The sequence below is a fragment of the Carassius carassius genome, chromosome 3 (assembly GCF_963082965.1).
Source record: "Carassius carassius chromosome 3, fCarCar2.1, whole genome shotgun sequence".
Lineage (NCBI taxonomy): Eukaryota > Metazoa > Chordata > Actinopteri > Cypriniformes > Cyprinidae > Carassius > Carassius carassius.
The window spans coordinates 12813927-12841110 of NC_081757.1; the positions used below are offsets into that span (position 1 = coordinate 12813927).

Sequence of the window (27184 nt, forward strand, 5' to 3'; positions counted from 1 at the left end):
CTAAACCATGTAGTCTGGGCTGATTTGTTGTCCTGTCGACTCACAGTGGCAGCAGTTGCTGTTGTTTGCCACCAAAACCCTTTTGCACCCGCCCTGCTTGCAGCAAACCTAATAGTCTCGACAATTTTTTTTCAGATGAGCTAATAAAAAGGGGGCTTTTGTATGAGCAGTGTTTTATGAGGAGCCTATGCCTCTTGCCCCACTATGTTCTAATGCTCAAGTCGGCTGTTGCCAAAGCCACAGGCCCCACCCGTAAACCTCCTCGGGGTTTGAATAGTGGCGTATGTGTGTGTGCTTAGTGCCACAGTTTACTGTAGTGCTCCCATAAGGGAAATCTATGGAGGTAGACTCTGCACCAAAATAAATGTTTACTTTTAGGTAAAAAAAATATTAGCAAAGTTTTATCCAAAATTCTGTCATGAAGATGTAAAGACGGTAAAATGTGTTACTTTGGCACAATAAAAGAAGGGACTATTTACCTAGAGAGAAAAAATAACTCCCAGGAATTGCATCAGTACCATTAATGACAAAATTCTTTCATACTAAAATAAACATGCAATGGTTTGGAACTACGAAGATGTAGATGAAAAATTCAGAGATTTTGCAATTTTGGGGGCTGCCATTTAACGTTTGTATATGTATGCATTTCACATATCATTTTGTCATTTAAAGAATTCCATAATTTTTACTTTCCAAAATTCAGTTCCAGAAGTTTTCAGATTTTCCCAAAATGTTTCTTTAATTCTGGAATTGACTTAAGATAAATTATTATTGGTCATGTCTGCATGTAGTAATACATGTACCTAAATTGTAAAGCAAATTTTGTCTGTCACATGATGTTTTCCTAGAGACATTTTTTGGCTCAGACAGACAACATGCTCGGTCACATAGAGGGCTGTTTAAAAATATATATATAATACATCTAATCATTGTTCACCAAAGCCAGCACACTGTGAAAAACAGCCTCACACTTTTTACATATACAAACACAAAGTCCTACTCCCATAAGCTGTAGGGCTGTAACTCTCTCCTCGCAGCCGATGAGAGATGTTGGATGCTCTGACTGAAGCCTTTTGACCTTGGAACCTCCTCCTTTGTCACCCTGCAGTCTTTTAAGTAAATACAGCCTGTGTGTGGGAGTGTGAGAAAGAGAGAGCACTTGTAAATCAAAACTGCTCTGGTTTGTCATGGTGTGGTTTGGATTGTTCAACAATGTCAATGTTATAGGCCATGTTGCACTGACATGTTGACAGAGTTCTTTTTCTCATGTTTGCCCCTCTTTTTCTTGCTTCACAGAAAACCGACATGTTGATGTGGATCTTGGCTTCCTGATCACTATCTCTTCTCTTTTCCTGGACTCATCATTGGCTCAGTGATGAACCACACACCCAGTCCCCACATGACAGAGGCCGCCAAGTCTGGGGCGGGCTTGTTGTGCGGCCTGGGCCTGGGCCCGGATCGGGTGCGTTCCCCGGACAGCCTGACCTACACACCCAGCCCGTCAGGGGGAACGCCTAGTTCCAGTCCTCCTCTGCTGATGTCTCCAGGGCTGGGCTGCGATGGCGGCGGGGACTGGGAGAGCCGCGAGGAGCTGCGTCTGCGTGAGCTGGAGGAGGCTCGGGCGCGGGCGGCTCAGATGGAGAAGACGATGCGCTGGTGGTCAGACTGCACGGCTAACTGGAGGGAGAAGTGGAGTAAAGTGCGGGCCGAACGCAACAGGGCACGGGATGAGGTCAGGCAGCTGAGACAACGTCTGGACGCCCTTACCAAAGAGCTGACGGGGGCACGGCGAGAGCGTCAAGAGCTGGTGGCCGAAAACGAACAACTGCGCCTAGAGGCCCAAAGAGTCCGAGCTGAACAGAACTCCCCAGCGAATACTTCCACTGCACCAGCATCCAACTCCTCAACTGCCTCCACACACTCCAACCAGCCACGGGAACCAGACATCAAGCAGGACAACCAGGATGAGGAGAACATGAGAGATGGCCCAGGCTCTCCAGAGCAGGAACCTGTGAGAGATGTAGACACTGACAAACCAGACAAGCAGAAGGTGAGTGTTAAACTGCATATTAATTGGAGGGTTTCTTGGTATTTCACCTCACCCCAAACGGACACTCAAAAACAGCTACATGGTGCAAAAAAGAACGCAAGGCTCAGCAGGGTTTCTCAGAGTGGCAAGGGACTCAGTCGAAAAAGCAATTTCAGTAATTCACTTGTACATAAAGATTTGTGCACTAAGCAAAACCAAGCAATCTGAGCATAAAATTGTGCCCTAACTAGACTGTGACCTATCTCTTACATTTTGACGTAAGGAGCCACAGCTCCTAACATCTCCTTTTTTTAGCATCAAATGTTCCAAATGGTTGTGATTCTGGTGCCTCAGATAGTGTTTTGTTTTTATTGTTGACAACAAAGTTAGGGTGCACACTTGGTTTGAATGCCTGGTGCAAACCAGAGTTTAATGGCTGAACACGCATGTCGTGTTAAGGGTATTCCTGTGTGGTTTTGGAAACTTTCAGAGGTGCGGATATGAGCTGTGTGTCATATGCTGCTCAAAAGCTCAGCTTCCTTCCCAGATTTGGCAGATTAACTCGCACTTCAACTGGAATTGTCATTTCAAATGTGATTAGACTTTTCAGTTGAATGGACTTTGTCATGGTTTAGTGGTCTTAGGTGATAGACAAATAGAATACAGCTCGACTTTGTCTACTCGTCCATATAGAAAGTCTTTGAGGCACTACTGTAAGTAGGCTATGTGAATCATGCATTTAGAGACTCACACCTGTAAATAAATGCACACATAAATAACATTTCATGAAATCATACTTTGCGTTTCACTTCTGCAGTTGAGTATGATTGTGAACATAGCAGCAGCGAACTGTACTAAAGTTCTCCGGTACCTCAGGTCACCTTTTTGTGGATGGGCACCCGTATTCAGAAAAAGGCATTCATATCATCTAAATAAACCGAAGTCTGACATCAAATGAACCTGGGTGTGCACTAAAAGTTCTTGTGAGAAAATGCTTTCTAATATAATATGTCACATCTAATTAGAATGATGCAATTTTAAAATTATAAATGATTTTTTATTTTAACAAAAATTAAAAGCTAGACACTCAAACCACACAACAAACCCACAGAGTAACTGAGGCTGTTCACTCTGGACACAGGTAGACGGTTGTAAATAGGTCAGCCACAGACCTGGCTCAGTGCATCTTCCTGTGATTTCATTACCTGATTCCGTGCTTTTTGCTTGTGTGCTGGTTTCATTTTTTCGTCCTATTATTAGAACCACCCCTCTCCAAGCACAACCCCCAATGTGTTTTACCCATGGGGCCACAGCCAGGGGTACCGCAGCAGCTCCCACTACCCAGAAACCCCTTTTTCATTCCTAGACTCGCTTGAGCATGTCTGTTATTTCCTTAATGCATTTTAAACTAATCTTTCAAGAGAATTACCCCTCACACTAATGTGGTTTAGTCTGCTGTGCGCATTAGCACTAGTTTTTTTTTGGTTGGCAAATAGATGTGAAGACAGCGCACCAGCAGAGAGAGGCAAGGTAGAATTAATGTCAGTGTCAAACTTGACCTTCAGAGTCACAAGCATGATATTTCTGCACGGATATCAAATGGGGGGTATCCTAGATAGCTAAAGACTCTGACTCCTGTGAATGGTGACAATTACCTGATGAGAGCATTTTTATTATTCAGCACAGAAATATCCACCTTTTTAATGTAGTATCAGGTTTCCTCATTCAAAATTAGCTAAGTAAATAAATAATAGTTAGCGTAGTCGGAATCTCACTGGATTGATTTGATAACATCCCATTTCCTGATCTGTTTCCACACAAAGCCATGCTGAGTGCTTCCACATGTAGAACTCGATCTGTATTAGTGTGCGTTTGGTTCCCCCTGGTGCCTGGGAGAGCTCATTGCGCTTTTATCTCCTTTACTCAACTGTGGCCGTTCTGGGATCGCAGCATGTTTAGTGTGTCATGTCTGTCTCCTGAGGCCCATGTCTTTGATATGTAATCCCTACTGTGTGTAAGAAGGAAAGAGGAAGGATGGTGCATTGAACTGTAAAGCCGGTTTTTATTACTCCTCCGAAGAGCTTGTGAATTTCATTCATGCACACAGGAAATAAGGGAAAGGTGCAATATGATATTTGTTATGTGGATGACAGAGAAAATGCCCCTTGTGTGGTTTGGTTTAATAAGGGAAAAGGAAAACATGAAAGTCTGAGTTTTTTTTTGTTGTTTATGTTATTCATTTGTTTTTTTGTCTTGGAACATTGACTATGGCAGCACTTCTCAGCTGGTTTTGCTTCAAAACCTAGGTTGTACATTCGGACGTCGACTGGCAAGTCAACACAATATAATAACTGTTTATCATACAAAACTAAAAAAGTTTTTTTTTTAATCTTTATGTAATTCTATATTAAAATATTAGACTCTCATTGTTTGTAAAAAAAAAAAAAAAAAAAAAACACAGTCTGGGTTTAGTTTTCTTTATGTAATTTTGTTTATGGTCATCAAAGATGAAGGCATGTCACACAACCTCTCTTTATTGCCATCTTTTGACCAGCTGCTGTCAAATAGCAAATTAATTTATGCTACTCCTCCACCCCCACAACATAAGATTTGAAGTGATTCAAAATTTGATGTCAATATATATTGGTTTTTTGATTTTTTTTGTCAGTTACATATTAAGAAGAGAAACTCATTGTATTTACAGTTAGTTTATTTAGCAAAGTAAAAAAAAAAGCGTCTATTATTATTATTATTTTTTTAAATAATAACTTTGTCTCCTTGGAACCATGTTTGAACAGACTTGCTATGGTCCTCCAGTTTAGAACCACTAGTGTTTAGAATTATTTAACTTCTTTCTTTCTTTGTGTCAGGAGTTGGAGTTATTGGAGGCTCTTCTCAGGGCGAAGTCAGATGCTCCAGACTCTTGGGACATTCGCAGTGCCAGTAGCTTGCGCTCAGTTCTCAGTCGGCAGGACCGGAGCAGACTGCTGTGGGAGGATCTGGCTGCCCTGGAGGAGGACTCTGGCAAGCTCAACGCTCTCCAGCTACGCCTGGATGAGTCCCAGAAAGTCCTGCTGAAAGAACGCGAGTAAGCGATCATTGTCCAGGTGGAAAACAATACCTGCATGAAACAGAACGTAACTCAACAAATGAATTCAAAGGCCTTTTTGAGCTTCTCATAAAAATGGCAGGGTCAACATAGATGTATCCTTCACCACCTCCGATATACAGGGAAGGATACATCTTTGTTGACTGTAGAAATCACCCACTGGAGGCATCTCTGTAGACTAGACCTTCTGAGAACAGTCAGTTTGGACTCGATGATGATGATTTATGTTGTGCATGTGAAACGTCATGTGTCTCTGTCAGGGATAAGCATGCGCTCATTAAGAACATCGAGAAGCTGGAGGTGGAGCTGAGCCAATGGAAACTCAAATATGAGGAACTGAACAAGAGCAAACAAGAGGCCCTAAAACAGGTGAGGAAGCTTATTCTGATAAGATACAATACAGTAATGAAGAATCCTCTCAAATCAGAGCAACATTACCCCCATTTTTATTTTAGTCTTACAGTAGTGTGCCTGTTAGGAAGAGAATATTCCTCATATATTTGCAGTGATATTGCTGGTGATGTAAAATCAAGCAACATTATAACCTTGTGTTCATTTAGTGACAAATGGTGTGGAAAACATGCCTTGATTAGTTTTAACTAGATTTATAATATGCATTAAATATTGTGAGTAACAATGACTGATAGATGGGAATTATAATTCCTCTGATTGCAAAAAAATCACCCTTTCGCTTCATTTCAGTGCAGTCATAAATATATAAAGTTATAAATATTGAGATATATTGAATATTGTTAAAAGGTTGGAAAAAAGGTTTTTCTTCAGGAACCTGCAGTAAATTAAACTCAAAGCCAAATTGCTTTGTAGCAGCTGTGGAACATTTAACTTACTGGCTTCGTTTATTGAATTATGGTATTTTAAGCAATTTGTTTGCACTTTTGGGCATCAAGTCAAGACAACAATTGCTGAGTCTTAATTGCCAACATTAGTATTCTGGCTTCAACGCTGTATTTGTTATTTGTAGGTCGTGTTTGATTTACAAATAACAGATCAATTGCTGAAGCCAGGAACAATAACACATGATATTCTCATGAGGAACTGATCTCCAGCACTTCCATGTTAAAAGAGCATGAAATCCTTGGCCTTTTTTCCAATTTCCTCTGGGCAATTTAAAGTCCGAGCTTTAATCAGTAGGAAGAATGCATGGTGAGTGCTCTGGTGGACTGTTCATCAAAACCCAGTACTTCACCTTCACTTCCAGATATCATATTCTTGCCTTACAGTATCCTCCAAATACAGTCATATGTGCTTCAGAGACATAATCCCAGGCAGAAAGTTTGACACACCTACCCTTTTTTTGCTACTTTTCTAAAATGTGGAAAATCTAAGTAATAATCATCAAAACTATGAATAAAAACTAAATTATGCATTAACCAAAATCTTTAAAAGTCTACAACGGTTTTGTATTTTTTCTTTTTTTTTGTCCCTGGACTCTTTTTTTTTTTTTCGTTGTTAGTTGTTCTGCACTCTTTCTTCTAACTTTATAATATCATTCCCTTTTAAGCAGTACTCAAGAAATGCTCAAAAAATATTCTTTTTCTTTCTTAATATTCTTTTTCTTTCTTCATATTTCTTTATATTCATATTTCTGATATAAAGTTTAAATGGACAGCATTCATTTATAAATAAAAATTATTAATTTCTTTTAAGAAATCATTCTGACAAACTTAGTTTTTTTTCTCTCAATGATGGTGTACCTGTTGTATCTATATTTTGTTTAATTGTATAGAAGCATGAATTCTGTCAAGGCTTTCAAAATTTCCTACTAACAAGATACATAAAAACAAAGTTATATTTATATAATGATGTGTTTTTTTTATTTTGGCTATTGTGAATCAAAATTCGAGTATTTAACCACAAATATTTTTAAGATCATTAAGAACATTAATTCACTCAGATATATCCATACTAAATAAATATAGGGTGTTGTAACGGATGCATCTCTGATAGAGCACCACCAGGGGGCAGTTGTTTCCCATGATGGAGGCAGTATGGCATTGTTCATGAATGATTAGATTTTGCTTCTCAGGATTTCTTTCAGTCAGGCAATTTTATGAAAGACAGCTGCACTGATTGGGCCCAGGGAAACTTTTCTCTTAATACAAGCCTTCCTCAGAGAGAATAAGGGATTGACCCACCATCGTACACCTAGACCTCGTCTTAGCCATATAGTAGAGAGATGATGAGTAGGAAGAGATGTGCTTCTCTTTTTAATAACCTCAACCCTTAAGGATGTGCATGAATACCATGAAATGATGAGCAGGAAGAGAGTGTGTGCCACACTCACTTGTTTAATAGATGAGCTGCCTGTCCTCAGCCCAGTTGTGTGAGCTCACGACCTGCAGCGAATGTTAATCACTGCGTTTGAGTCACAGCACGCAGAGTGTGAGACTCTGTCGAGAGATCAGACTTTTACCGTAGTGCCCCTTTCCCTTAATGGCAAATGTGCTAGACCATATTGCCTCAGAAAGTTGTGTTAAAGTCGTGTTAAATGAGCGCAGTTTCACAGAGTTTCATCAACTGTGAAATGAGTTTAAAAACAATCTGTTTTTTAATGCCAATGGCATCTTCAGAGTGTTGCGTAGTCAGTCCGAGTAGTTTATTTGAATACAATAGATTATCTCTAACAAAGCAAAGGAAAGAAAGTTTTACTCAAGATCAGAAGTTCCGAGATAAAATGCTGACTCTCTCTGTCTTTACGATCTCTGACGCAGCTGAACTTCTTGAAAGAGGTGCATCAGGATGAGCTGGGCCGCATGTCTGAAGATCTGGAGGACGAGTTGGGGGCTCGTACCAGCATGGACAAAAAACTGGCAGAGCTCCGTACAGAGGTGAAACGCATGTACATTTTCTGTTTCCTATTCCTACAGCACTATTTTGCATGGGCTAGCCGGTTCGGTATCACCCCAGGACACTCTGTAATCTACATCAAAGCTAAACACCCTTAGGGCTTTAAACACCCATCCGCTGTCTTCCTGCGATTTGACTAGCAGGACACCAGGCCCCGCGTCCCTCTGTTAGTCAAGCTGGCGTAATGACAGAACACTGCTCTAACACATTCCCAGCAGGCAGTGTTAGCAGTGGGGTGTTGCTGAGATGAACCTGGCAAGAGAGAGTGACATTATGCACTTTGATGGGCTCCTTAAAGAGCACCGCCATTCCTGTGTCTCGGCTCAGATCCTTTTTATCCCCTAAACTCCAAAACCCCACAGTGACCTCCCTTCATCTCTGCCCTCAGGAATCGAGGCGTTTCACAGGCACTGCCTCATATCAGAAGCCAAATGACATTATAGAAATATTAATAACTAGTTGGTCTGGAGAGAGTTTGGGGTATGCCAGGAAAGTCAGCCAGCACTTAAGGTGAATCTGAAAGAGATGGTTTCCCATTAAACTGCTTTTAGCAGCAGGTCAGAACTGGGAAAACATGGAGAGCCTTTCACTTAGTTTGCAACATCATTCTGGGATAATAGGTGTCTTGTGTCCTAATGCAGCATTAGTCCTTCCTGAAACGCAAGGGATGTGCTGTCTCTTCATATTTTATGTATTTCAAGTTTTGCACACAGTATTTGCATTAGGAGTTTTCAGACATTTTAGTATGTTTTTGTAAGATCAAGTGCAACAATAAAACTGTTTTCTTGTGAACACTGCAGTAAATTCCGTCAAAATTATTTGAATTTGAATTATTTGCTGCTTTCAATACAAATTGTTCCAAAGCAGCTCAATAAGCTGGTTTGGGTACCTAAACCTACATCATAAAACATTTAGTTTTTGTGTGGATTTCAAAGTGTAATTTTATATATGTGTGTACTTAATTTAACAAAATTAAAAAAAATAGAAGTGTTGTGCATGGAAAAAGTATTAACAGTATTAATGTAAAAAAATTAACAATGTTACTGTTTTTACTGTATTTTTAATCAAATAAATGCAGCCTTAGTGAGCATAGGGAACTTCTTTCAGCATAAAAACAGTTACTGACCACAAACTGTAGTGTATAGACATGGATAAATAAATCCAATCCAATCATCTGTGCTCCATGAAAAAAGTATTAGACCATTGTAAACATTACATTCAGTGTAAAGGGTTACGAAGTGATGAATATTTAGTTTAGTTAATTATGCTGAACTTTTGTGCAAAAAAAGTTCATTTTAGGAGTAAGCCTTTACATTAAAAATTACTTCATTATTGTCCACGTTAACATTTTGTTTTGTAAAGTGTTATGTCTCTCTCCTCTTTCCTCACTATGTTAGTGAATTTGTGTGTGTGTGTGCAGATGGAACGTCTGCAGGTGGAGAACGCAGCAGAGTGGGGTCGTCGGGAGCGTCTGGAGACGGAAAAGCTGGCTCTGGAGAGGGAAAACAAAAAGCTGCGCACCCAGATGGAAGACCTGGAGGAGCAGCTGGCACGCAAACGCAGGCAGGCCGCCAGCGCCCTGGACACCGACCTCAAGACCATCCAATGTGAGCTGTTTGAGAGGAACAAGGTGAGAAACGGACAGCGCCGTCTGCACACTAACCTCAGACAAATAATCACAAACCTATCAGTAAGCATTTCTCAACATCTCAGCATCAGCTCAGATTCTGCTGTACAGCTTTGGAGAGATGGATGAAGTGTGGTAGCAGTTTGCAAAACATCTGAGCCTCTTCGTACAATAAATCCAGGCAGTGTCACTGAGGTAAAGAGGCCATATCCATCAGATCCTGTGGTGCATGACCGTGGATTTGAGCAAACACAGTTTCGATTTTTGATCTTTTGTATATTGGCTGTGCTGAGAAAGTTGTTCTGTGTGTGTGTTGGTAAGATGCTATTGAGGCTCTATTAAACTAGTGTGTCAGGAAATCTAGACACTTATGGCCAGAGCCCTTATGAGCGGCCATTAGTGCAGCCAGAGATTTATGAAGTGATCCAAAGCTCCCTCAAAATAGACGCTGTAAATCACTCGCTCACCTGCTCTCTCACTCCTGCCTTGAATGTAGGAAAGATTTAAAGAGAGCGGAGAAGAGGGAGAGATGAATATGAGCAGAGAGAGTTGTTTTAGAGGTGAAAGGTATGCTGGAGAGGAAAAGGGTAAGAGTGAGCTTAGCATGTCACTGAAACCAGTAACATGGGAAAAAGGATATTGTGCCAGGAAACGGACATGTAATCCCTGCATGTGAGGCACAATGTGTTGGCTTATTTGTTAAATGCACAACATATGGCCATCTGAGAGGGGTGTTGCATTTTTGTGTGTGAGTGTGTGTCCGCATGCTGTTGCACATTCCCACACAAGTGATGTCCTGATAGTGGCCGGTGACCTGCAGTCTGGGAGAGAAACACAGAGAGATTGATGAGCTTGCTCAGGAGCTGTTGAAGCAAATGGATTGATGAGGACAGGAGCGGAGAAACAGGCCACGGCGCACTGAGGACAATGCACCATCACTGACAAAAAGAACAAAGTGTGATTGATACTGAAATCATATCCCACTCCGGTCGCTTTCGCACTTTCTACCACGTTTCCTTCGGCTCCCACCTGTAGATTGATGCATACTGTCACATTTGCTGTTAAACCCAGCATGTGCAGAAGATTGGGAATGGGACTCAATGGCTACTTCCTGTGCATGTGTGTGTGGCTTTCTGATGTTTGGCATCTCTATGAGAAATGAAATATTGATTTGATCGCGTGGATAAACCTCGGTCATTCATTAGTAGTGTCTTTGTGCTCAAGACACAATGTCATGGGAATACTTTGAATTGTCAGGCAATTTTAAAATTGAGACTTGTAGGTCTGGTGAAGTTATGCAAGTAAAAAAAAATCCTGTATATATGTATGTACACACAATATACACTGTATATCTCAAAAGCGACAGTAAAGACTTTTAGATATTAAAGCTGTTCTTTTGACCTTTCTCTTCAAAGAATACTGAAAAACAAAAATCTAGCATGGTTTCCACAAAGATATATTAAGCAGAACAGCTGTTTTCAACAATAATGATAATAAATGTTTCTTAAGGAACCAAATCAGTGTATTAATAGGATTTTTGAAGGATCACGTTACACTGTAATGACTGTTGAAAATTCAGCTTTACAGCATTACAGGAATATAAAGTATTTTAATCTATATTAAAATAGAAATCAGTTATTTGAAAGTGTAAGAATATTTCAAAACATTACTGTTTTCACTGTATATTTGATTAAATAAATGCTGCCTTGGTGAGCACGAGTGACTTCTTTCAAAAACATAAATAAAATCTAAATGATTCCAGACTTTTGAGTGGTAGTGTAAATTAATGCATGAAGGAATAAAGAAATACGTTTTCACCCCATAGGTCAAAAGTTTAGTATGTTTTAAAAAGGAGTTTCTTATACTTACCAATGGCTATTGGCATGCAAATTAGTTTTTTGGATTACGAATGTAATTTAAAGTTTGGAAGTTTAATTGAGCATCCCTAGCTTTAGGCCTGGATCATGGCCCGGTATAACATCATGACTGGTGCCCATCTGGAAGGCTACATGTTGATTCAAAAGGGATTCATCGGGTTGGCCGAGGCTCAATCATAGCTCTCAGTCTGACACTGACAATGCCGCGTACACAAATGCAGCTGCAAGTCGGCACATCACACACACACACATCAAAAAGGCTCCAGGTGAATCGTGCAGGTGGAAGTTCTGCTATTGGTTCTGCTGTTGTCTCTCTGTGTTTTGATCAGGGACTCCGGGTCTTGTTTGGGCACGTGACCTCTTACAAACTTCAAAGCGTGTTTGTGTGGGGCTAATACATGATGACGCTTTTGTTTCAATAAACAGAAATAAAATGAGTAGGCCTCCATCCAGATGGAGTAACGTTAGCAAAAACAGGCTGGACTTTTTTTATTATTATTATTCCTAAAGGGTTTGTTGAGTCTAGAGTAGGCAAGCTTTGAACTGGAGTTAAAGTCTCTCTCTTGCTCCCAGATCAAAGAGAAGTTTGTCTTTCTGAAGGTCAGTTTAATACCATTTTTTTTCCTTTTCTTTTTAAATCTCTCCCGGTCTCCTTTCGTAATTTTTCCATTACTCTCTCAGCAGATCATTTACACTACTAGTCAAGTATTTGATAAACCATATAATATATTATAATATCTTATCAAATGTAAAATATAGTAATAAAGTCAATAATGAAGTCATAGGCTCACTATATATTTTTTTGGATTTGTTAGTGTTTTTATATTCTAATCTGTAAAGCTCTTTAACCTGCATTCATGCAATAAAGTGCGATCCAAATAATTTTATTATTGTTATTATTATTATATGATGATGATGATGATTATTATTATTATATCCACGGATGAAAATAAATGGAAGTATGGGAATTGTGTAGTGAAGTTATAAAGAATTTTTTTTAATATTATAGTTATATATATATGTATGTGTGTGTATATATGTATGTGTGTGTATATATGTATGTGTGTGTATATATGTATGTGTGTGTATATATATATGTGTGTGTATATATATATGTGTGTATATATATGTATATATATATATGTATATATATGTATGTAAGTATGTATGTATATATAATTACAGGGACAATTTGCATTTGTATATTTTTATTTTAATTATTCTCTTATTTTGTTAAAAAAAAATGTATTCTAATCTGTGAAGCCATTTGAGCTGTATTGCATATGTGAATAGTGCTATTCAAATTTTTATATTTATAGTCTTTTATTTTTATTATTATTTGATCTGATTAAATAGCTAAAAAGTTAGTTACATCTATTGAAGTTTTGTGCAGTAATATATATTTATAAAAAAAATATGTAGGCACAATTAACTTTTTTTTTTTACAATTTATTTCAATCATAAAAGCAAAATACTTGATCAAAAGGTTCTGAAGTTCATGTAAAAACATCATCTATGAGTATGGTTATCTGTTTTGTTCTCTCTCCATATACAGCTGTGCTCTTCACGTTCTGTCCAACATCTCTCCTTAAACTCCTTCAACATCTGGCCAGCCGCTTGCTCATCCACACAGGTGTTTATTCACCAATCACAATGATTAATGAGCCTATATTGGCTGCTCATCTGCTGCTGTTGCTCCCACTTTCTGGTGCAAATGCAGTAAACAGTATTGACAGCCAATGTGTAAGCCCATGTGCTCTGTTTTCCCTCTCTGGTTTTGGAAGCAGCAGTGTGTGTGTGTGTGTGTGTTTGTGTGTGTAAATCAGCTCCTCTAGTGTGCTACATCTGGAGTAAGCCAGTGTGAAATGAATTGTCTTGCCTTTCAGGTTCTGGGCTGCTTCTCCAGAGGTTTTCCATTTGGGCCTGCTGTGTTTTTCTCACAGGGGTCGCCCTTTACTGATTGAGGTGTCTCACGCACATTTTTCTCCCCTTTTTTATTTTTCATCCATCAGTTATTGCCAACTCTCATTCCTCTAACTTTGTCCTCTAAATTGTTTATGATTATTCAATTTTTATGCAATGCAAGAGCTTAAAGGTGAAGTGAAGTGTATCATTTCTTCACCACAAGCAACAACAAAATGGATTTGGAAAATACATTTTTCCAAACAAGTTTCTTTCCTCAAACTTATGCCATTGGTTGAGGAAGAAATTGATACTGCTCAACTAAACAGAAAAATTTAGTTTAGCTATATTTCAATACATTTTTCACCAAAGAGTTCAATTGAATTGTGTGGAACAGGATTTTTTTTTATGATTTCAATGAAAATTAATGGGGTGCAATGTTGTATACATATATCTTCTATGAAAATAATGACAATTTTCACTTGAGACTCCTTGTCTCATTAATGTTATGCTGTTGTCGGTTCACTGTGTTTGTAGAGTTCCTATGTGTTGGGACCATGACCGTGTGTCCACACATTAGTCATTTGTACCATGATCCCACGCCAGTCAGCGGAGGCCTGTTAGCGCAAGTCTGAGTTTAAATGAACCCATTAGCACCTACTGCTATGGCTTATTTATGAGCCACTGAGGCTGATGTCCCAGTTAGCCAGCACTGACAACATGCCATTAATGCTGATCTACAGCCCACTGTCTAACCCAAAGGGACAAACGACAAGGTGGACGTATGTATGTGTGGAATGTGCTGTAGAAAATGTGTCGAATGCATTAACTGAATGATCCAAGGGTTTTTTCCTCTATATTTCTCATTGACAAATCAGCTGAGGATCTGAGCTCAAGGGAAATCTTCTTCCAGACTTGCATATTTTTAGATTCGAACATTTTAAGTTAAGATGTATATGCCTAGACATTGATATGTAAGGGTTGAGCAGCTCCGATTCCGATGTCTGGGTCCAGGGCTTTTTTTATATCAAGAGAGCTCTCGGTCAGAAAAAAAACCTTCTCTCAGGACCGATAGGAGAGAAAAGTATGGGAGGTGAAATGAAGGTTAAACAGAGGCACTTTGCAAAAAAGAGGGTGAGAGACTGATGAGGATGAAGATATGAGGATAATGTGCCAAAAGAGAGTGCAGTGTTGATCTCACAATAGAGAGACTGTGAAGGGAGGGGGGGGGGGGGGGGGGGTTGGACAATACAATCAATACAATGGATCCGCGCTGTGAAATTGCATGGAGGTAATGAAGGTGAGACATAGAGGTTGAATGTAAGAGGTGACAGGAGAGTGAGAAATAGAGAGGGAAAGCAAAGGAAAAAGTAATTGGAACATCAGGATTGAATGAAGGATAGGGGCTAAATCAGGTGAAAATATTCTCACTTAAAATCTGATGTTCGGATTAAAGGTCATGTGATGTTTTGAGGAGTGCTGTGTAGTCAGAATGAGGCTTTTCTTGCATGCTTCAATTTATTGCTTCAAGAATCCCTACAGCAGTGGACCAACATTTCCAGCTCAGCTCTTCAGCAGAGCATCATGGTTGTTTTTGTCTGTGCATCTGTCTTGTGGCATTTTAATGAAGCTTTGTTTAACCCATTTCAAAAACTGTGCATAAATGGTATACTAAATTCATAACTTTAAGTAATAGGGTGAAATTCCACATTTGTACAATCCTCTGTGAGCAGCATCCAAAATGAAATCTTTCAACACCAATGAACCTAGAACATTTACTGGTCATGAACATTTCTTAGTTACCACAATTTGTATTTTTGTATTATAAATATACAGTGCTGGTAATAGTTTACAAATTGTAAGCTATTACTGATTACAGATTACATGATGAAAATTGGAGTTAGTAATGTAATTTAAGTTAATCATTTTAGGTAATGTATTTTGACTACTTTACAGATTACTTTTAGATTCCTTTTTAATCTAACTTTATTAGATTAGGACATCCAAACGCTCGCCTATCATTCATCAACCTCAAATATGGCTTATCATTTGAAATATGTAAGTATTAGCAACTTTACATGGCCGCTGAATCTAATGTTATCCTAGAGATATGTGCACTATTCAAGTGTCTGTGTGGAGTGTGTAAGCTGAACAGTAGCACACTCTCTGCAGGACAGATGGAGGCGCTGGTGCACTCACTTACTCTTAAAATACTCTTTCATTTATGGTCATAAAATAAGAGTAATACATCTTTCAAATCTGTAAAGACTCTAAATTTAATGTTGTGGACTTTTGTAAAATAATGAAAGCAAACATGATGTGCTTTCTGCCCTCTCAGTCTCTGTGATCTTGAGTGTGAAACTTTGTGTATATCTTTGCCTTACAGAAATTAATAATATATTGATAGAGAGTGGAATGTCTACTTTCAAATGAACCAATTCAAATACAAACCAAATATTCACAAATAATGTAATCATACGAAACACACATACAGTCAGTGTTGCCGACTTCATCTCTTAATCCGAAAACAAAGAAAGCAATAGTATAATATCAAATAAATAAATAAATGTTAATGCAGTCTCCTTACAGGTTTTCCCTGACACCTTCATAATCATTAATTTTGCTGATGTGCTGTGGCAAGTTGTATGCATATGCTTGTGTGCTTATTAGGCTATGTGCAGTAGGCAATTAAAGGCTCATTATAATAATTTAAATGGTTTATTAATAAACGTGGGATTAGTCGATTAATGCTTTAAATGAACGACTAGTAGTCGACCGGATAAAATCCTTAGTCAAGGGCTGCCCTACTTATCATTTAAATGTATTTTTAATTTATTTATTAATTTTATACATTTTCTTGAACGTGTATATATGTGTGTGTGTGTGTGTGTGTGTGTGTATGTGTTTGTGATTTATTTCATTATTAAAATTTTAAATATTTAATTTATTTCTTATTTATAAATTTTATTTAATTTATTATTATAATTGAGACAAACAGAACAGGTCAGTGTGTTACTCGCGGCATTATGTGGCAGTTCCTAATGAAGTCGTTAGCCAAGTGGTGGGTACCTTGCATTTGGTTTTTACTTGATTTAGCAGGTGTTAATTTTGGACCATGTCTGTAAGGTTGCTTGTTAAAACCACCGATCTGGAGACTCTTAAGGTGAACTCCAATTTAGATTCATGCAGTGTAGATTGCTCACAAAGCACCATTCATTTGAAAGGCACAGCAAATTCTATTTGTAGATGGCACATCCATTTTCCTGACCAGTTCCCTGTTCTCAGGTCAGGGCCACTAAAAGCCACAGACACTATTTTATCATAGCTCCTGGCCCACTGTTTTTGCCCACTGCGAAGCTGGAGTGAGTGAATCATCCTCTCAGTCTGTCAAGAGAAATAGTGTTAGGAAGGCACAAACTGGCAGAGAAACCATTATTGCTCCAGCAGCTCCTACATCGCCCCCATTTTCCCATCGACTGAGGCATCCCGCCCACAGACCACACTCTCTCTTAGCTGTCTTATTAGACTTGATCTAATCCTCAGCTGTAATGATAGCTTTAAGGCAGGGTCAGGGGGTTGTGCTGGATTTCTGTTGCACTTGTTGAAGTTTGTGTTCATAAGATGATGCTTTTTTTATGTAAAGCAACCTAATGTCATTTCCCTAGAGCAGTGCTTGAGGACTCAACAGGAATAGGGACTCTCCAGATCATAGATCCCCATTCAGTGGATTTGGAGTTACAACCTTATTTTACTAATCAAGATCTTTAGTCTCTAAGCTACCAAAAAAGTCCTTTGGCAGCCATAATTGAAACACCCCTGGGACAGAGAGCTGCACGGGTCCGATTTTGTAAATCCGCACCCGCCCGTACCCGCAGTGCTTAAAACCGCATCCGACCCGTTTTCCGACAGCAGCACTAATTAAAATCCGCACCCGACCCGCTTAAAATAGAACCGACACCCGACCCATACCCGAAATCAAATCAGTTAAGCCAATCACATTAGACACACTTTTTTCAAATTTTATTGCCAGGTCATACAGAAGTTATTACACGGCCTTTGGCATTAACACAAGGGCAACCTCAGCCGAAGCTGTCAAAAAGCAGGTACATAAAGAACATGGCTAACGTTACCACAAAACTGAGTAATGCAATTTCGTCTAGCCTACATCAGACAATTTTGGGTGTAGGCCTATAGGTTGTGTTATGTATCCTGATTGACTTCATGATTAGTTAAATCTGTTTTGCACATGCTTCGCCACAAAGTTAGCAATTTAAGACAGTACAGGACAGCATCTGTCTGATTCACTTCACGTCTGTGGGCATTACGCACAGTTCAGTGTGGCCCAGGCACGGCTCCAGGATTCCAGTTTTGGATGGGCCAGACCAATTGTGGGTGGGCCTTAAATTAAAAACGTAAAAAAAAAAAAAAAAACGATTATCCCATCACTGCTTAACCTAATTAAAATATTGACTAATATAGCCTACTGTTATATTATCTGTGCGTAAACATAATATAGATTTTAATAGCTTGATGCACTTTAAATATTTTGTTGCATTGTTAAAAGTTTCGGTGCATAGGACAGACCTATCCGCAATCGCTATCCATGGTTCTGACCAAAGCCATGCATGCATGTCTATTTCCCTCATATTAAATATAAAACACATGTGGACTGATATTTTTCCAATGTCTGGACTCTTTTATTAATGGAGTATATAAACAGACGTTTCAATATATTGGTATTAAATGCATTTTCTGAGAATTTATATTTCACGTTTTTACTGCAAATGTCGAAATACGTGCTCTTTGGTCCATCAGTGCTTGAGTCACTGATCACATTAGAATAAAATATCTCATAATAAAATACCAAATTGACTGATTCATGAATGTATATGCATAGTTCTAATCAGTCGGAAATACAGATAAACGCTTTCATTTGTTGTATTTTTTTGATCCTGAAAGAAAACAGAACAACAAAAGAGCGAATCATGCCACCGTCTGAGGTTGTGCTTCAAGTCGAACGCACCCATTTTTAAATCGTTCACAGCTGAGCATCGCGAGAGGCGGATCTGCGCCAGAGCGCACATGTGAATGAGCTGCACAGTCATTTTCAGATGCAATTAAAAAAAAAAAAAAAAACCCTGGATAGCCTAGATTAGGCCCATATTCACAAATGGTTTAGCTATGGAATGAAATATCTGATATTCCGATTGTCAAATACATGCAAGTGGAAGTGTATTGTTGTTTAAACACCTTTATAACGATCGCGTTAGTTGAGCTGTATGCGCGATATAATTTTATGACACAAATTTTGAAATGTAGGCTTAAATCAAACACATTTTAATTCAGATTCTGTATATATATATATATATATAAACGGAAAACAAAAACAACGAAAAAAAACAGCTGGCTGATCTTTTACGTCTGTTAACTAATGACTCATGCAGCAGTTCGCGCAGTTGTGATTTTTTAAAATTGGAACGTAGGCCTATTTTTACGTTGGCACGTGACTGTTTTGAACCCATGTTTAGACCCGTGTTTCCCCTTTGTCCGACCCGACCCGCACCCTTATCCGACACAGTTGGATATTTTTCACCCGTTTCAGCCCGCGGGTACCCGAAACCGTGCAGGACTCTACCCTGGGCAGCTATTTCCAGCCATACAAATACTGCTACTATCTACCGTATTTTTCAGACTATAAGTCGCACCTGAGTATAAGTCGCATCAGTCCAAAAATACGTCATGATGAGGAAAAAAACATATATAAGTCGCACTGGACTATAAGTCGCATTTATTTAGAACCAAGAACCAAGAGAAAACATTACCGTCTACAGCCGCGAGAGGGCGCTCTATGTCTTCAGTGTAGAGTCCTGCACGGGTTCGGGTACCCGCGGATACCCGACGGGTGACCCGCAAATTTGGCTGAAATGGGTGAAAAATATCCAACTGTGTCGGATACGGGTGCGGCTCGGGTCGGACACAAGGGAAACATGGGTCTAAACACGGGTTCAAAACAGTCACGTGCAAACGTAAAAATAGGCCTACGTTCCACTTAAAAAAAAATCACAATCGTGCGAACGGCTGCATGAGTCATTAGTTAACAGACGTAAAAGATCAGCCAGCACTTTTTTTTTTGTTGTTTTTGTTTTCCGTTTATATATATACAGAATCTGAATTTAAATGTGTTTGATTTAAGCCTATTCCAAAATTTGTGTCATAAAATTATATCGCGCATTCAGCTCAACTAACGCAATCATTATAAAGGTGTTTAAACAACAATACACTTCCACTTGCATGTATTTGACAATCGGGATATCAGATATTTCATTCCATAGCTAACACATTTGTGAATATGGACCTAAGGCTATCCAGGGTTGTTTTTTTTTATTTTTTTTTATTGCATCTGAAAATGAATTTGTGCAGCTCATTCACATGTGCGCTCTGGCGCAGATCCGCCTCTCGCGATGCTCAGCTGTGAACCGTTCGACTTGAAGCACAACCTCAGACGGTGGTATGATTCGCTCTTTTGTTGTTCTGTTTTCTTTCAGGATCAAAAATACAACGAAAGCGTTTATCTGTATTTCCGACTGATGAGAACTATGCATATACATTCATGAATCAGTCAATTTGTGTATTTTATTATGAGATATTTTATTCTAATGTGATCAGTGACTCAAGCACTGATGGACCGAAGAGCACGTATTTCGACATTTGCAGTAAAAACGTGAAATATAAATTCTCAGAAAATGCATTTAATACCAATATATTGAAACGTCTGTTTATATAGCCTACTCCATTAATAAAGGAATCCAGACTTTGGAAAAATATCAGTCCACATGCGTTTATATTTAATAAGAAGGAAATAGACATGCATGCATGCGTGACACAAAAAATATTTAACTTTTAGGTAGCAAAATATTTTTTAGTAATTCTGTCAATTCCACTAAGGTTATTACATTGTCTGCTATATATTTGCTTCTTATTAATTAAATACGGGCAATTGATTGATAAAACATTGATCAAAATTAAGATAAAATATATAAAAAAAGAAAATATCTTTTTAAAAGAATTTTCCATAAATAACTTCTGTATGACCTGGCAATAAAATCTGAAAAAAGTGTGTCTAATGTGATTGGCTTAACTGATTAGATTTTGGGGTGCGGGTCGGGTGTCGATTCTATTTTAAGCGGGCCGGGTCGGGTGCAGATTTTAATTAGTGCTGCTGTCGTAAAACGGGTCGGATGCGGTTTTAAGCACTGCGGGTACGGGCGGGTGCGGATTTACAAAATCGGACCCGTGCAGCTCTCTGCTTCAGTGTAGACTACAGGAGAACTGAGCAGCATAGAGGGCCCTCTCGCGGCTGTAGACGGTAATGTTTTCTCTTGGTTCATTTCTCTCGGTTCATGTCAAATTAATTTTGATTAATAAGTCGCACCTGACTATAAGTCGCAGGACCAGCCAAACTATGAAAAAAAAGTGTGACTTTTTTCAGGAGTCTTTGATAAATAGAATTTTGAAGCCGTGTAATGCATCTTTGCTCAACAATAGTATAATTTATTAAATTATGTAATATTTTTTATTAAAAATAATTTTATATGGCATTTATATTGTTGTATGTTGATATATATATATATATTAGTAGATTATATTGAAAAATTATTTTAAATGAGCATTTCCAACCATTGTGCTTATAATTAAAATGTTTTATGGATTGAAATAAAAAAAACACTATGCTTTTTTTTTAAGGATAGTCAAGCTTATAAATGTTGTAGAGTAAATAAACAGTCAACTGACCCTTTTAACTGCAGAGCAGGACTACAGCCTACTTATTGAACAATATAATTTCTCCTGAGTAGTACATACTATATCCTGTGCTTCATACAGTCTCTGGCTGCCATCATGGCTGGATTGTATAACTTGTTATGTGGGTGTGAGGCATCTTTATGTGAATATATATGCACACCAGGAGTAGAGACATTTTTTTTCTCATGTTGAATGTGAGTAAAAAAGGCTGTTTAGTGTTAAGCTCCAGAAATACATAAAACCATCTGCATGTCAGAGAGCTGCAAAATGGCCAGAAATAGTTTGACATAATAATTGAGCTAAAGCAATATAATTCACTAAATAATATTATATATTTCGACCCAAAGCCTTGTCAGTTTCTAGCTGGCTGTGCATAGGCGGCAGCAATTGAAGCCACTCGATGCACACCATTTGGTGAGCGTGTCAAAAAGCTCTCGCCTCCCTGCTCCCATTGCTGCTGCATGAAAGGCAAATTGAAAAGGAAAAAGAATATTCTAAGACTGTGAGTTTGTGTATTTCTGATCTTTCAGAGTGGGAGTGAGAGACAGAGAGATCTGATTGTGTCTAGCATCACAAGGTGTGTGTTCTAAGCGCAGTGGGCCAGAAGTTTAAGCAGATTTTGGGATCAGAAAGCCAGTGAGGAGGAAACATTTAACAGCCTCCCCCCTTGCAACTGTACAGCCTCACACTGTCTTCACTTATCTTTATTCATTTACTTTGGGCGTATTTGTCTGTTTGCATTCATCTCAATATTATTTCACTAAATATTTTTTTGTCTTCAGATCCACTCATTGTATTCCCAACATGTGTGTAGAAGCATGTGTCTAAATCTTTGTGTTGATCAGGTGTCTGTTCCCATATCCCAGGTTTCCATTTCTCACTTTCCATTTCCTTCTGCTGCAGTAAATTTCTGTAGCATCATAGATCATTCATCAAATCGTGGCATGTTTTATTCATCCGGCCCCCTCTTTCCTTCCACTTTCTTTCACTATCAAAACACTCACCAAAGATGGCTAGGCCCAAATTACCCCAGATGAAAAATTAAACTTTTAAGTGAAGAAGGCTGTTAAATCACAGGATCCTTTTTTTTTCAATATGATGTCATTTGTAATTTTACCTTCCTCCCACTTAACATTTATTTTTCATCTTTCAGACAGTTTCTGCCCTCTTTCTCTCATGCTAATCTCATTTTTCTTGGAAGTTTTCTACTTTCACATATGTTTCGCATCATGTTTTGCATGACCAAAGTTTTTTTATTTCTTTTTACAAACTATGTTGTAAGCTGGATGAGAGGCATTGATATTGTGTTGTTTCTTTCAGGAGTAGGATTGTTTTGATGTCTTTTAAACAATCTGTGTCTGGGTAAATGATTTAAAATAACAGTGTTGATTTACAGTCAGGTCCATATATATTTGGACACTGACACAATTCTCATAATTTTGGCTCTGTATGCCACCAGTACAGTATTAAAATGAAACAATCAAGATGAAATTGAAGTGCAGTCTTTAAGCTTTAATTTAAGGAACCGAAACTCATGGAAATCACCAAAGATTGGATTTCCTCCTTTGTGATGCTTCACAAGGCCTTTGCTGCAGCTGACTTCAGTTGTTGTGTGTCTGTGGGTCTTTCTGCCTTAAGTTTTGTCTTCAGCAAGTGACCTTCATGCTCATTCTGGCTGAGATCAGGAGCCATTGCCTTTCAAATTAAAGTACTGTTTTTTGCTCATGTAACATGAAATGGATAACTATGCTTACTCAGGGGTGGCAAGTTACTTTCAGGTCAAATCTAGTTTCCGCAGCACCATCTTTCAAAACAGCGTTTTGTAAGATTGTTGTTAAGCCTCTTGTTAAGATCTGACTGACATGATCAGGGTTCAGTCAGTCTTCCTTATAGATATGCAGCGCTGCATATGCTACCCAGTGTTCGGTTCAACCGTTTATAGCAGTTATTTTCCAGATACTTTTTACATAATTTAGTTTTCACTCTCTCTACAACCAACCCAGAAAAAAATGCCTTAAAATCATTAAACAAGTAAAATTATAATATAGTTATGATGAATATAAAATAATCAAAATTTGTATATAAAGATGGAATGGGAAAAAGGGGTTTGTTAACATGGTTCAATAAACTATTGTATTAAAATATCAAGGAAAAACTCACATAGCATTATCCCACTGACTGTTTTTAAAGGTATTTTGATTTGGTTAAACCAGTCTTTGATCACCACACACACACCTGCCTGCACGTACAGCACCTCAGCAGGCCATATTGAGCGATGTGCTCCACATACAGAGCACTGTGATTTGCTCTGGGGTTAACTATGCTGTGGCTCTCTCAGTAAAAACACAAGTAGATCTTGTTCTCCTTTCCAGTGACCCAGAAATCAATAGAACACAGCGGCATGGGATTCTCATTCTGCCAGGTGGCTTAGAAAGTATAAGTGCGTATGTGCTTTTCATTCTTCTGAGTCCTCTTATGCTGTTACTATCTTTTAAGGTCTAATCTTTCATATCGTTATGGTTGAACCATTGACACTAAAAAAAAAAGTATGAATCTCCATGTATGTGAGCATACGTGCTTCCACTCTAAAACAAATATACTGTTTGGCTGCTCATGGGATGGGGGAGGTACATTATGAATGAGATTTGTCTAGCTACTTGATTATCCTCTTCAATTATTAATGGATTCTGGTGCTTCCCTTTGGCTTCCACCCCCCTCGATCTCCCTAGACTCTCTCTCTCTTTGTTCCTCACTGTTATGGCCACAGAGAGGTTTATATGAGCTCTCTGTGTGTGTAGAGAAATGGGAGAAGGTCAGAACACTAAGTAGATCATACTGGGTTAGTTCTCACCTAGAGATATGCATAAGTACTTGACTTTACTGTTGAAGTGGTTGTGTCATACCATACTACTATATGTTGCCAATGTTAAGCACAAACTCTTGCATTGTACATGGACTTTAGAATTTATTGTTTGCCTACAAACATATTTGTAGGTTATTTATATATGTATGTATGTCTTTGTCTTTATTATTTTTTCTTTTAATTATTCATTATTTTATCTGATGAGAAAAACACGTTCTCAAACACTTTTTGAACCCTTTGATGTTCATCTCAAAGTTCTGGATAGAAATGTTTGATTTTCAGCACTGAATTCAAATGTAATGTACAATATGCCACTAATAAAATTATTATATTTTTCCCTTGCACTGTGTATATAGGTAATACGTGCTCTGCTATTTAAAAGATTGGGGGTAGTACGATTTTTTAGCTTTCAATTTTTTTTTTTGACTCGTGCTCACTAAGGCTTTGTTTATTTAAGAATGCAGAAACAGTAATAATGTGATTTTATTAATTGATTTCAATAAAAAATGTTTTATATATTTTGAGAGGTCATTTATTCCTTTGGCAAAATGTAATTTTCAGCAGCCATTAATTCAGTCTTCAGTGTCACATGATCCTTCAGATTTTATTTTAATTTGCTGATTTGGTGTGGTATAATTTTTTTATTATCATTGTTATTATTGGCAATGTTGGAAAACAGTTGTGTTGCTTAATATTTTTGTGCTTAAAATACTTTTGTAAAATTGAATTGTCACTTAATACCTTGAATTCCTGCCAAATAAAAGTATTTATTTCTTTAAAAAAATCTTACTTTTACAGTTATGTCTTAAAGATAATTGTATTAATCTACACAATCTGAAGCGAAATGCCTGAATGGTGGATTGGTATTCAGTATTAATGGTTAAATTTGTAAATAGATCTTTTGTCTGTTTGTTTTAAATAGATTTAAAAAATAATAATAATTCCCCAGTGTGATCCACAGGCACCCTTATTAATTTGATTTGAGTTTGTTTTGTCTTTGTTTTCCTTCGTTGATTGGTACAGTATATGGGTTATGGAACAGCACATACCAGGAACTGCCTCTGTTTGGATTCCTCATCATACCTTGTCTGACCACAAGATCAACTTAGACAAATACCTGGATACAGCAGACATTGTCAGTGTTAGTTTGTCTTGTCTGATTTAAATACTTGAGGCTGTGGTTTCCGGATCCTAATCAGGGCACAGCTTCTAGTGGTGTTTTTCATGATGGTAGATGTAAAGAGATATTTCCATGGCTTTCATAGTAGGCTATAAAAAAATATGCTTTAATGTTTGTGTTTCCAAAAACTGTATACTGTTAAAAAAAATGAGGCAGAGCAAGTAGTAATATAGTTGTAATATAAAATGGATCAAACGCTGTTCTCTTGAGTCATAGTGGGGCACTTTTTACAACTTTGTAGTACTATGCAAACTCTATGAGCTACAATAGACTCCCATGGCAGCAAAATAATCATACTAGGAGAAAACAAACACTATATGTGGGGAATTCACCTTCTGTTAGCAACATAATTTTCTTTGTTGGTCATGGGGTGTTTTATTTGGTGATTAGATATGACTTGGGCTCCCCATCACAGTCCCTTGTGTTTTGACGAGAACTGAAGCACTGTGTCCCATTGTATTATTGTCTAGGAAGGTACTCTGCTGTATTTTCATTACTTGATAAGTTACCAGCTCTATGTGACCTGCGTTATCTCTCTAAAAAGGATAGCATGTGGAAATCTTTACTTTGATCTAGGCATATTGAAGATAGCTCAGAATCTGTTTTCCTTGTAGCACTTCATAATGCTAACAGCACCTTTTGTCTTAAGCAGGAGTATAGTAGAAATTATAGGACTTTTAGAAATTGCCTTACACTTTTTTGGGCAACAATCATTATTTCCGAGAACTTTGTTTTCCTTTACTGCAGTGCAAAGAAAAAAATACAGGCCAGAAGTTTCTGCGTATCAGTGAATGTAGAGTACAATCAAAAGACTATTATCTCAATATAGCCCTAATTAATATTCATAAGGGCCAATAAGGTGTATGATACACTCCCAAAGCACACACAAACACACTTTTTTTTATATTGATTCTGTATCAAAGTGTACATAACAAAAAATGGTAATGATGATTTGGTTCTGTTATCTGGAGCTTGGTGTCAATGCATCTGTTTTCTTCCAGGAGCTGGCAGATTTGCGGCACGTCCACTCTAAGGTTAAAAAACAGTACCAGGAGAAGATGGCCGAGCTAGCACATGCTAACCGGCGTGTGGAGCAGCATGAGACGGAAGTGAAGAAGCTCCGACTGAGGGTGGAGGAACTAAAGAAAGAGCTGGGCCAGGCTGAAGATGAGGTGAACCGAAGCATTCACTCAAAATTATGTTCATCATTGCTTTGAGTGTGTTATGTGGTTTGTTGTTGTACTTTTATTCAAATCTAATACAGGCCTCAAAAACTAAAGTTTTTCAATCTAATACAGGGCTCAGTATTTTTTAACCATAGTTTATCATTTTATACACTTTAGTAAATATGCATTGGCCCCATCACCATATTATATTATATTACAGGGATCAGCTACCTTTTCGGCATGACGTGCCATTTTTTATTTTTATGTTTAACCACTGTGCCAAGTGTGCACAGCCCCCCCCCCCCCCCGCACCCTGATATAATTCTGTATTTAAACGGTACATACACAATTTTTTATTATACGATAAAAAAAGTTTTTTTAACGTTTAATCAACGTTAATGCACTGCTTTAATTGATGAACGTGCACACACAGACACACACACACAACACACACCACTCGCACACAGAGATCTGAGATCGTGCTGTGCAAAAAGTAGCATTCAGAAGCTCATAAACCTATGAGTGTTGTCACGCTACTTTTATTAATCAATACTGAATCGCTACATTATATTTCTCAACAACAAAGGGGCAAAATCGCTTCATTGTCTGCAGAGAGAGACAATTTACCCCCCCCCCCCCCCCCACTTTCTTTCTCTCAAAATGGCCATATTTCAGAAAAATTTTCATCACTGGATATAGCTTTAGGTCATTTAACATTTCTATGGTAAAAAGTATTATTAAAAGTTGACTAATGTTAATTGAT

General features: G+C 38.1%; 1 protein-coding gene across 2 annotated transcripts in view; it reads left to right on the forward strand.

Annotated features, from left to right (window-relative positions):
* The first annotated feature begins 1344 nt into the window (after positions 1–1344).
* Positions 1345–27184, forward strand: part of ccdc102a (coiled-coil domain containing 102A) — a 36832-nt gene continuing 10992 nt past the window's right edge. The window contains exons 1-6 of one of the 2 annotated variants that reach the window (XM_059529795.1): positions 1345–2050; positions 4900–5117; positions 5399–5507; positions 7871–7987; positions 9427–9636; positions 26257–26427. In XM_059529795.1, the coding sequence (XP_059385778.1) occupies positions 1376–2050; positions 4900–5117; positions 5399–5507; positions 7871–7987; positions 9427–9636; positions 26257–26427 (1500 nt within the window). In that variant the 5' untranslated portion in view covers positions 1345–1375. The remainder of the gene's footprint in view (positions 2051–4899; positions 5118–5398; positions 5508–7870; positions 7988–9426; positions 9637–26256; positions 26428–27184) is intronic. The other variant, XM_059529803.1, reaches the window with a different exon arrangement.